The sequence below is a fragment of the Chelonia mydas genome, chromosome 9, assembly GCF_015237465.2.
Source record: "Chelonia mydas isolate rCheMyd1 chromosome 9, rCheMyd1.pri.v2, whole genome shotgun sequence".
Taxonomy (NCBI): Eukaryota; Metazoa; Chordata; order Testudines; family Cheloniidae; genus Chelonia; species Chelonia mydas.
In genome coordinates this window covers 55,573,062-55,585,800 of record NC_057855.1, presented here as the reverse complement: position 1 = coordinate 55,585,800, position 12,739 = coordinate 55,573,062, and the positions used below count along the sequence as shown (strand labels likewise).

Below are 12,739 nucleotides of genomic sequence, written 5' to 3'. Positions count from 1 at the left end.
CATTGGAAAAGTTATGATTTGCTGAATATGATTATCCTATTTGTCTGCATGTATCATTTTTGTATTTGAAGGTATGAATATTGACTATGTATCAGGTATTTCCAGAGTAAGCACATTTGAGAACACCCACAGCAAGCCTTTCAGGTACAACAATGAAGAAAGTAAACAGTGCTGATGGCCCATCAGCAAAGACAATGGACCCTGGAAGAGCTTAGCCTTCCTGAGAATGCTCCAACCAGCCTGTAAGTAATGGCTGCTATGACTCAGCAGGGCATGCAAGGGCATGTGATCAGACCACATGACACTGAACTCCATTTTGATATCTGTATTTTTTTTCACAAGCTGGTCTGGGAACTGAGTTTGGAACAAAGGGTTCCTGCCATATGATAAAGCTATATAAGGTGGGGTGAGACATCATCTAGTGGCCTCACTCCCCACACAAGAGAACTGGAAACACTCGAGTTAAAAAGACTGACCTGGGGGGAAGTGCTGGTACCAGGCTAAAAGGATTTCTAGCCTGTGTATGGAAACCTGGTGAACTGCTTGTATCATCAGCCAGGGTGAGAAATTGCTAATTCATATCCAATCTATCTATTATGTTAGGCTTAGTTTGCGTTTTGTTTATTTGCTTTGATTGGTTTGCTATCACTTAAAATCTGTCTTTTGTAATTAACGAACTTGGGGTGTTTTTCTTTATCTAAACCAGGGAGCCTTTGAGTGAAGTGTCTGGGGAAAAAATCTCAGCTTGGTTAACGCAGGCTTGTTGCATATCCTTTCCACATCGAGCGGAAGGCGAACTTTTATTAAGGAGCTTACATTGTACAGATCCTTGTATGATGGTATAATTTTGGGTTTATAGCCCCGCATGGGTGCAAGGCGGGGGGAACTGGGAAGTTGACTTGTCCTTGAGTGGCTTAGGGAAAGTACTAAGGTAACTCAGTTGGTGTGTGGCGCCACCTGCTGTCGTGTTGGGTGATAACAGGGCCTGGTGAGGCTGGCTTTGTCTCCAACCAAGCAGTGTGAGAAAAGGGCCAACCAAGCAGTGTGAGAAAAGGGCCAGCCCAACTCGGTGGTTAGAGGGGTGCAGCAGTTCTCATGGCTCCCAGACTGCACCCTGGGGTGACAACCTGTCACAATCTGCACTTACCTCGGGCTGCAGAGCACTGTTGTGTCTGCTACCAGACTGCCAACAGTCCCCACAGCAAGCCTAGAGCATGGTCTTCCTTTGCTTGCACAACCCATATCACCCAGTGCAGAAACAAGGGGTCCGCCATCCCTTGGATGCAGATGTGCCTCTGTTCTCGGAAGGCAAATTGGAAATTCAACCCCCCCCCACACCCCATTTGCTTATAAAGATATTCTGCTTCCATCTATATTGTTAGCTGTCTAACTGCAGACTCGTATCATCTCAGAACAAGCCCACCATGGACTGTGGGATAACAATTGCTTTTGTGTGGAACTAGATCCTGTCAACAAGGAGCTCTTTACAATCCGAAGTACAGGATTATGGCGGTAATTCAGCAAAGCACTTATGCATGGCCGTAGCTTTATGCAGATGCTTACATGCTTTGCTGAATCAGCACCCAAGAAACATTCTCATGGGCAATCATACAGCAAGTCCTTTCAGCAAGCTTTGGATGACGTGCCACTGATTCAGGGACAATCACTGGAGTTCGGCTGGATGTTGGCTCTGAACTGTAACCCTCACCTTTACTGACACAAAAGGGAAATTGAAAAAGGTGCAGTGGGAAGTGCAACCACAGCAAAACATTGCTGGATCTTCTTACTGTGGAGATGAGACATATCATTCTATAGGCAATATTAGAGTGGAATCAAAGCATTCAACATATTCAACTAAAGATATAGAAGCCAATCTGGCTGGTACAATCTGGACCAGAGGTGGGCAAACTATGGCCAATGGGCCACATCTGGCCCATGGGACAGTCCTGCCCGGTCCCTGAGCTCCTGGCCTGGGAGGCTGTCCTCCCTCCCCTGCAGCCACACCGCCACACGGCGCAATCCTCTGGGCAGTGCAGCTGCAGAGCCTGGTCTGACCCGGTGCTCTGTGCTGCGTGGCGCGGCTGCCTGTCCTGGTGCAGCCACGCCGCCAGCCACTGGTGCTCCAGGCAGGGCGGTAAGGGGGCAGGGAGCGGTGGGGGGTAGACAGAGGGTAGGCGAGTTTGGGGGGTGGTCAGGGGCGTGGACAGGGGTTGGGGCGGTCAGAGGGTGGGGAATGGGGGGGTTGAATGGGGGCAGGGGTCCCTGGGGGCAGTCAGGAAGGAGAGGAGGGATTGGATAGGGCAGCAGGGGGTGGGGGGGTGGATGGGGCAGGGGTCCCGCGGGGGCAGTCAGGAAGGGGGGGTTGAATGGGGTGGTGGTGGGCAGTTTGGGGCGGGGGGGTATGGGGGCGGGGGGCTATCAGAGGACCAAGAGCGGGGGTGGGGAGGTGGATGGGCCAGGGAACAGGGGGGGTTGGATGGGGCAGGAGTCCCGGGGGGTGGCTATCAGGGGGCGAGAAGCAGGAGGGTTTGGATAGGGGGCAGGGGCCGGGCCATGCCTGGCTGGTTGGGGAGGCACAGCCTCCCCTAACCAGCCCTCCATAGAATTTCAGAAACCCGATGCGGCCCTCAGGTGAAAAAGTTTGCCCGCCCCTGATCTGGACAGTAGAGCAGGAAATGAAAATACAAGCACTCTCCTGTATCTGCTGTCCTGAATTTCTGATGTATAAGAAGTCTAATCACCTCCTGAAGTCAATGAGAGACTTTGTGTTCATTTCAAAGGGCACTGAGAAGGTCCTAAAGCAGCTGTTTATCTAAGAGACACAGGCAAAGACAAATTCAGGTGCGCATCAAATCCCCAACCATCCCACGTGCGAGGGCTAGAAGAATGGCAAAGTGGGCTCAGTACTCCCAGCTCAGGTAATGCAACTTTCTTCCCTTCTTTCAATGGCTTTAGATTTCAGGATTCACTCCTGGACTGTACCACTGTATAGGAAGAATAGCTCTCCTCCTCTCCTGGGTGTGCTGAGAGGCAGAGCTCTATTAGCCCTTGTCACAGTGGAATCAATTCACAACACCATCTGGCAGAATAGATCCTATCTGAGGATGACTGAGAGCTTGAATTCTAAACAGCTGTGGTATTCTTGCTGCTCTCTCTCCTATCCTCATTTTCTCTGCTTTTCTCCTCCCTCCCATTCCAAATGGTGAAAAGCTGACTGAAAAACCAACTAGACATTCCCCTGTGTCCAGTCCCATAATACAAGAGAAAGGGGGAGCTCAATTAAAGTGACAGTCCTGTAGGAAGAAGGCAATACTTCTTGGGGGGAAGTATTCACCCTGTGGAATTCTGTTACAGGAACTCATCAGAACCATTTTTAAAGTCTTATCTGGTTATGTCAGCAAGAACAAGGCAATGCAGAGATTCTCTAGTGCAACCACAGTCTATTTGGCTTGATGCAGGAATCAATGGGTGAAGTTCTACCGTCTGCATGTTAGCTGGATGTCAGAGATGATCAGCAAAAAGAAAAGGAGGACTTGTGGCACCTTAGAGACTAAAGCCTTTTAGTCTCTAAGGTGCCACAAGTCCTCCTTTTCTTTTTGTGGATACAGACTAACACGGCTGCTACTCTGAAACCAGAGATGATCAGAAAATCTAAAGCCCTAAAATGGATGCTCTACGCACATAAGCGTCAACACTGGTCAGGTGAGTCGGTGTGACCATTACAAGCTGAACACCCGCTTGGGAAGGAATATTTCTTCCTATGAGAACTGCTAAAATAAATTTGCCATTCTCTGAAGCATGAGGTCAGTGCCAGGCACTGCCAGCAGCTAATTACCAGGTGACATGAACCAGTGGTTACTGCTGGGATGGTGAGTCCTTTGTTACAGCGTTCCCCATCCCCATCTCCTCTCCTCAGGTTATTCTGTTGTCTGTACGCCAGCAGCTTGGGCACAGGAGAAGAAGGCTGGGATTTTCAAAAGGAGCTGGGTGCCTAACTCCTTTAGGCTCCTTCAAAAATACCAAAATGGCTGCCTCCTTCCTCCAGGCCTAGGAGGCTGCAATGGAACTACTCTGAATGTAATGGGTTAGTGTGTTACGATCAACCATTGACAAGGAGAGGATGTTAATATCCCTGTTATAGTCTGTACCCTTATGTTCACCCCTTTTACAAGACTATGATCAGTTTTGTACAAAGTATGCCTTTTGACGTATCATTTGAAAACTCATAATTTGCTGATCATTATTGTCCTGGTAAACGTGTGTGGCAACATTGTATGTAAAGTTATAAAATTCTATGGTATGATATTGCTGAGACATGCTCCAAGTTTAGAAAAGCAGGCACAAACCAGTTCCTCAGAGACAAAATCCAAACTGACGCCTCAGTCATGTGTTAATAAAATCAAATGGACTATCACCTGGTTAAGCGGCCATTCTTTGGCAGGTAAAAAGGTGTGAGCAAGAAATCTACATTTTGGCAAAGAAACAGTTGGAGAGTCCCATCCCCACAGACTTGCTGTCTCTTGAACCTCAGTTGGAGATGATTCTCAAAGAAAAATAAAAGTATAAAGAATGGGGAACAGAAGCCCCAAATCATCTCTCCCTTCATTGCTACTGTCATAAATATAAATGGAAGGGTAAACACCTTTCTGTATACAGTGCTATAAAATCCCTCTTGGCCAGAGGCAAAATCCTTTCATCTGTAAAGGGTTAAGAAGCTAAGGTAACCCCGCTGGCACCTGACCCAAAATGGCCAATGAGGGGACAAGATTCTTTCAAATCTGGGGGTGGGGGGAGAACAAAGGGTTTGGTCTGTCTGTGTGATGCTTTTGCTGGGAACAGATCAGGAATGCAGCCTTACAACTCCTGTAAAGTTAGTAAGTAATCTAGCTAGAAAATGCGTTAGATTTTCTTTTCTTTAATGGCTTGTAAAATAAGCTGTGCTGGAGGGAATGTATATTCCTGTTTTTGTGTCTTTTTATAACTTAAGGTTTTGCCTAGAGGGATTCTCTATGTTTTGAATCTGATTACCCTGTAAGGTATTTACCATCCTGATTTTACAGAGGTGATTCTTTTACCTTTTCTTTAATTAAAATTCTTCTTTTAAGAACCTGATGGATTTTTCATTGTTCTTAAGATCCAAGGGTTTGGGTCTGTGTTCACCTGTACCAATCGGTGAGGATATTATTATCAAGCCTTCCCCAGGAAAGGGTCTGTAGGGCTTGAGGGGATATTTTGGGGGAAGACATCTCCAAGTGGTCTCTTTCCCTGTTCTTTGTTTATAACGCTTGGTGGTGGCAGCATACTGTTCAAGGACAAAGGCAAAGTTTGTACCTTGGGGAAGTTTTTAATCTAAGCTGGTAAGAATAAGCTTCGGGGGTCTTTCATGCAGGTCCCCACATCTGTACCTAGAGTTCAGAGTGGGGAAGGAACCTTGACAGCTACTCACGGCCATCAACACACACTTGAAAGACAAAGGAAGCATCATTAGACTGTGGAGAGATGCTTCTGAAAGGAGTTCAGTGAGTCAGACTGCAGGAGCATATGGTGAGAAATTAGTGCTTTGAATTCACTTAACAAGCTAAATTAGGTGTTTGTTGTGTTTTACCTTTTATTTCCTTGTAACTAATTCTGACTTTTATGCTTCATTATTTGTAATCACTTAAAATCTGTCCTTCTGTACTTAATAAACTTGTTTTATTGTTTTATCTACACCAGTGTGCTTGGACTGAAGTGTCTGGGAAACTCCATTTGAGTTAACAGGATTTGTGCATATCATTTTCTAATAATAAATGACAGACTCTATATGAGCTTGTGTTGTCGAGGAGGGTGCTGGGCAGCACAAGATACACATTTCTGCAGGAAAGTCTGGGATTGAGAATTTGCTGGTGTTACCCTGCACTGTAATTCAAGAGTGGCTATCTTCATCACTCACACAGTAAAACTGGGAGTGATTTACATGCTGGGGGCTCTGTGTGAGCAGACCAGAAGTCGTTACTCACAGCGAAGCAATGTAAAAGGCACCCCAGGCTAGAGAATTGAGGGGACACAGCTGTTCAACAGTCCAGACTGTACCCTGGGTAATGTCACAATCCTATCCTCCCATGGCTACTAACTTGCGATTGTCTTTTGATACGTAACAAGATGAGAAGTTTGTTGTGTTGTTTTAGTCATGCTGGTCCCAGCATATGATTGAGACAAGATACACTAAGTAATATCTTTTCTTGGACCAACTTCTGTTTGGTGGAAGGTACAAGCTTCCAACCGTCACAGAGCTCTTCAGGGACTTGTACCTTCCACCAACAGAAGTTGGTACAAGAAAAGATATTACTTCACCCACCTTGTCTCTCTCAACATGGGAAGCGTGAGACAGAGCAAGAAGGCCAATCAAGGGTCCCTTCTCCACAATTTTTTGGCTTTTTATAGTCTCATATCTCCTCTTTGCCTCTTCCTACTTTTTGTTGCCTGCCTCTGTATTTCCAGCACCCCCATCGCAATGGTGTATATATAGCATCTACACATATCTATATATCCCCCGCAGTCTCCCCTGTGCACCTATTTCCCTATAGCCTCTCCTCTGCCTCAATATCTCTGCTTTTCCTCCTCCCCTCCCCACAAGTGAGCAGTTTATTAATGATATTGACAGGCACCGGTTGCCCTTTGCTGGCTGGTGCCCATTAGTTATGGAACTGGGAACTTTTCTTTATTCTTTTTCTTTAAACAAAAAGAAATTACATGCAAAAAACCCCCCAAATTATCTGACAATTATGCACAGTTAAGCATTCAAAAGTTAAGAGAACTAAGAATGAACATACCTTAGCACTGCTTCTTGTGTGTATGCATGTACCGGGGGCCATATCCCCGACTGGTATAAATTGGCACAGCTCCATTGACTTCAATGGGCCAGATATCCATTGGTGCAAACTGGCCAGCTTCACTGAAGTCAATTCAATAGTAAAACTATTACATAGTAATAAGACAACCCCAGTTTCTCTGCAGCCTGCAATCGTATCAAGATTTGACTCTGAGAAGAGAGTGCATTAACTTACAGTTCCAAACACTTTCCCCTGGTAATGTCCAAAGAACAAGGGGCCAGCTCTTCAGCTGGTGTAAACCTGCAATGGAGTCATGCTGCTCTACACCAGCTGAGGATCTGGCCAGTTATCTCCCTTCAGCACTCAGAGGGTCAGACCAGATGATCATAATAATCCTTTCTGACCCTAAAGACCTTGGGGCCTGATTTTCAGCTACGCCAAGGCCCCGTTATACTGATCTGGCAATGGAAAGGGGCCTTAAAATGGGTGTTCACTTTGAGGCCCCATTAAATTTGCAGAGGGATGTTAAGGGGCCTTAGCAAAACTGAGAATTCAAGCCAGTGAATCTGTGACTCCATGGAGGTTTCTTTGGTGGAAATTCTGTCAAGCAGGCCAGAGAATAACAAGCTTGGGTGAAATCCTGCCTCACTGGAGTTAATGGCAAAACTCCCACCAACTTCAATGGAGCCAGGTTTTCACCCGTTATGTCCCTTCCTTCTACATGCAGCTTGTACTTTGCTCCCAAACTCAGCTACATTGCTTCCATTTCTCTCCTCTTTCTATCTTTCATACAGTATCTTTTCCAAAGTGTCCTTCCCATCCATACACTGCAGTCCAGCCTCTCACGCAGCCTGGGTCAGCTCCCAGCTCCCCAAAATGCTCCTGGGCCCAAGTTGGGAGAGGGTACAAGAGGCGGAAGGATGGTCTTTGCCAAATGTCACAAAGTTACAACAGCAGCAAAACTGAAGGAAAAGCCAGCCAGAGGAACAGAGGCTAACGAGAGAGCGATCCAAAACGAACAGGGAAGCCCAAGGGATAGAAACGTAATGAAAGAGCAGCCCAGAGACGTGGAAGAGAAAGGGAAGCCAGTGGATGGAGTGTCTGGAAATTAAAATGCTGTCTCTAAGGGGGAGGAAGAGTGCCAAGGAGGGGAGAGGAAGTGAAGAAAAAACCCCAAGGGAAACAAATACTACCTAGGCATATCCGAATCAAGAAACTGCCTGCAAAAACACAAAACAATCACATGGTTAGTGCGGGTTCAAATGGACGGCAGCAACAGCAGCATTGTAAGGAAGTGATTCAGAAGCCTGATGCCTTCACACAGCCCCCACTGCCCTTCCTTGCCTCATGTAGGGTGGCAGGGTTACAGCCAAGGGGCCAGACACCTTGCAGGCATACGTGGATGTGTGAGCAGCGTGCTGAGGGGCAATGGCCGTGGCCTGGGGAGTAGTAAAGAGGAAGAGACCAGATCCCGTTCCTGACGGTGGTGACAGAGTGCGAACAAGAAACATCCTTATCTCGTCTGGCTAGGGTGAGGAGCAGGAGTGACAATCCTAGCTGCAGGGACTATGTGCAGATGGAAACCAAAAGCATGCCTGAGCCTGTGGGGGAAGAGTCTGGGGCTGCTGGCGCTTACAGGCTAAAGCCAATTCCTTGAGGGCCTAGCTAACACCTCCACAGTGAGGCCTTTCCTGGTTCTCATCAGGAACAACTTACCCTGAAACATCAGTGGTAGGGGAGAAGGGCAGCCCAGGGGATGGTCCCAGGGCCTGCTTGCTGCAATGAAGACTGAAGGACATACAAGAGCAAAGCAGGGAGCAAAAGCAGTTCAGAAAGAGGATTAGATGCATCCCATTCCATTGGCTCTCCTCCCTTTGTCCCTATATCCAGGGTCTCCCCATTGCTAGGGCCAAACCAAGCAAAAAGCCCATGCAGGGTTGAAGCAAATGGAATTGGTGAAGATGTTTCCTTCCATTGTCCTGTGGAAACTCAATCCTCTTTTCCTTTCAACATGTTCCAGTTACCCCATCTCCTCCCTGCACCACCCCTTCTGCCCATGCTACCTAGGGCTTCTGATCCCGATTGTGGAGAAAGGCAGTGATCCAAGGCTAGCAACCCTGGGAGAGAGTAGTGCATTTTCATACACCCAGTTTAGATCCTGGGACAGAAAGCTAGATACAAACGTGATGCCCTGGGTCCCTCAAGTTGTAAGCAACACCTCCCCCTTTGTTTGGTAAACAGTCTTGTGACAAGCAACTCTTCACTCTCTGGAGAACTCCATGCCAGGGCTGAAATCCCCTGCCCAGAATGACCTCTTCTAGCGTGCAGTGCTCAAATGGGGAGGAAAAAGAGGGAGAAATTCCCAGGGTGCCACTGCATTGCTCTCATGTGTGGAGCAGGGCAAAAGAATGAGCACTGCAGAATGGGCCCAGTCACACAGTGCTGTCAGATTTAATCGGCCAGATCCCCAGCTGGTGCAAATCAGACCTAGCTCCACTGGAGTCACTGAGTCAGATCCCCAACTGGTGTAAATTGATGTGGCTCCAATGAAATCAATGGTCCTGATTTATAGTAGTTCAGGATCTAGCCCTAATTTTTCCAGCTGTCTGTTACACTGTTTCTCAATGACTGGTCCGTGGACGGCGCTGGCCCTGAGATTTCCCTGATACAATTTAGGAAGGCAGCAAGCTGGTCCTTGGTATAAAACGGTTACTTACCTTCTCGTAACTGTTGTTCTTCGAGATGTGTTGTTTATGTCCATTCCACATTAGGTGTGCACGCGCTGCGTGCACCAGCATCGGAAACTTTTTCCCTTAGAGGCTCCCGTCGGGGAGGCGGGGCCCCCCTGAGTGGCACCACTGTGCCGTGCATATATACCCCTGCCGACCTGACCCCCTCCCAGTTCCTTCTTGCTGGCAACTCCGACAGAGGGGTAGGAGGGTTGGTGGTGGAATGGACGTGAACAACATATCTCCAAGAACAGTTATGAGAAAGTAAGTAACTGTTTTTTCTTCTTTGAGTGCTTGTTCATGTCCATTCCACATTAGGTGAATCACAAGCTTACCTCTGGAGGAGGGTAGGAGTCACGGAACAACTGATTGGAGGACCACTCTGCCAACTGCCGCAGAAAGCCGTGGAAGTCGCTTGCGCCCTGGTCAAGTGGGCCGTGACCGCCGGGGCTGGAACACCTGTGAGCTCGTAGCACGTCCGGATGCAGCTTGTAATCCAAGACAAGATCCGCTGCGCTGACACTGGGAGGCCTTTCATCCTCTCGGCTATAGCCACGAACAGCTGCACGTATTTACGAAAGGGCTTGGTGCACTCCAAATAGAATGCCAGTGCTCAACGGACATCCAGGGAGTGTAGGCTGCGGTGACTTGGGTCCGTATGGGGTTTTGGAAAAAACACTGGCAGACAAATGTCCTGGCCCAAATGGAATTGCGAGACCACCTTAGGGAGGAACTTGGGGTGCCGTCGGAGCTGCACATTATCCTTGTGAAACACTATACAGTGGCTCAGAGGTGAGAGCCCTCAGCTCAGACACCCTTCTGGCCGAGGTAATGGCCACCAGAAATGTCACCTTTCATTTGCCCGAACGGGGGTCCCATGAGCATAGAGAGGACCAAGTTAAGGTTCCAAGGAGGAACTGGGGGGGCGTGAGTACGGAAACATCCTCTCCAATCCTTTCAGGAACCGTCCCACCACTGGGTGGGAAAACACTGAGCCCCCCGAAAACCCCGGATGGAAGGCGGAGGTGGCCGCCAGGTGCACTCTGAGTGAGGACAGGGCCAGCCCCTGCTGGTTGAGGTGCAGGAGGTACTTGAGGATGGCTTGCACCGGGCCTGGCCCGGCCGCACCTGTCGGGGCTCACACCAACACGAGAACCTTTTCCACTTGGCCATATAGGTCGCCGTGGTAGAAGGCTTCCTACTGCCAAGCAGAATCTGCTGCACAGGAAGGGAGCACTGGCTCTCCAAGGCGTTTAGCCACAGAGCTTCCTTGCCGTCAGGTGTAGTGATTGCAGGTCGGGGTGGAGAAGCTGCCTGCCGTCCTGCATGATGAGGTCAGGCGCAGGACAACTGGGGCCTCCACCGACAGCTCTAGGAGCGCTGTGTACCAGTGCTGGCGGGGCCATGCCAGGGTGATGAGGACCACCACCGCCCTCTCCCTGCGTACCTTGAGCAGGACCTTGTGTACCTAGGGGAGCGGGGGAAAAGCATACATCAAGCCCCCTCCCCATGGGATCGCAAACACGTCTGCGACTGAGCCCGGGCTGTGGCCCTGGAACGAGCAGAACCGCGGACACTGGGCGTTGGCCCTGGTGGCAAACAGGTCTACCTGGGCAAACCCCCACCTGCGGAAGAGCGAAAGCATGACATCCGCTCTGAGCATCCACTCGTGCATGCGATACGACCTGCTGAAGTAGTCCGCCAGCTTGTTTTGCACCCCCGGGAGATATGACGCCTCGAGGTTAATGGCATGGGCTATGCAAAAGTCCCAGAGGAGGAGAGTCTCGCGACAGAGCGGCGAGGAACAGGCCCCACCCTGCTTGTTTAAAAAGAACATGGCAGTAGTGTTGTCTGTCAGAACTGTCACGTTGTGACCACTCAGAGTGGTGAGAAAGGTCTGGCAGGCGAGACGAACCGTCCTGAGCTCCTTCACATTGATACGGAGCAACTGCTCTGCTCCGGACCACAAGCCCTGCGTCATGTGGTCCCCCAGGTGAGCCCTCCATCCGTGGTCTGACATGTCCGTCACCAGCGTCAGGTCTGGTTGTGGGGCGGCAAAGGCGATGCCTTTGCAAACGACAGACTGGGACTGCCACCACAGCAGGGAGTTCAGCACATCCCTTGGGGCTGTCACTACCAAGTCCAGTCCCTGCCTGAGCGGTACACCTGAGCGAGCCACGCCTGCAGAGTCCTGAGTCTCAGTCTGGCATGCCTGACCACATGCGTGCATGCTGCCATGTGGCCCAGCACCTGCAGGCAGCAGTCATTGGAAACTGGCGCAGCGAGGCCACCGCCTGCTGGATAGCTCAGAATCAGGATACTGGAAGGCTTGCTCTGGCCTGCACCGCGTCCAGGACTGCCCCTATGAATTCCACTCTCTGCGTGGGCACGAGAGTGGACTTGGGGACGTTGACCAGGAGCCCCAGCTCGCGGAACAATCTCCAGGCCACCTCCACATGGCCCCGCATTTCCGCCTCGGATCGACCCACCAGGAGCCAGTCATCAAGGTACGGGTACAGCTGGATTCTCTGCCTCCGTAAGAAGGCCGCCAACACTGCCATGCATTTCGTGAACACCCATGGGGCCGCGGCTAGACCAAATGGGAGAACCGCAAACTGGTAATGTTCTTGGCCCACGGTGAAGTGCAGAAACTGCCGATGTGCCGATGTGCTGGATGGCGATATGAAAGTATGTGTCCTTCATGTCGAGGGCAGCGTACCAGTCCCCCGGATCCAGGGAAGGGATGATGGTGCCCAGAGAGACCATGCAGAACCAGGCCTTGACCCGGAACTTGTTGAGCCTGTGCAGGTCTAAAATGGGACAAAGGCCCCTTTTGACCTTGGGGATGAGGAAGTACCAGGAGCAGAACCCTTTCCCCCTTAGATTGTGCGGCACCGCCTCTACCGCCCCTGCCTCTAGTAGCGAGCGAACCTCCTTCTCTAGGAGATGCTTGTGAAAGGGGTCCCTGAAAAGGGACGGGGAAGGGGCGGTAGGAGGGAAGAGAATTGCAGCGAGTACCTGTTCCGTACCGTGTGTAAGACCCAATGGTCCGATGTAATGCTGGACCACGCACGGGAGAAACGGGCCAGGCAGCTCAGGAAACAAGGGGACGGATCCGGTGACTGGTCTGGTACGCTGTCCTCAAGTGCATCTTCAAAAGCCTGGCTTACTGCCCGGCTGGGATTTGTGCTGACCTTG

The 12,739-nt window shown here is 49.9% G+C and overlaps 1 protein-coding gene across 1 annotated transcript in view; it reads right to left on the bottom strand.

Moving 5' to 3' along the window:
- The window catches only part of KIF1A (kinesin family member 1A), a 218,167-nt gene that overhangs the window by 23,829 nt on the left and 181,599 nt on the right, over positions 1-12,739 (bottom strand). Inside the window, 1 exon segment of the mRNA XM_043522362.1 lies at positions 8,006-8,032. Coding sequence (XP_043378297.1) covers positions 8,006-8,032 — 27 coding nt within the window.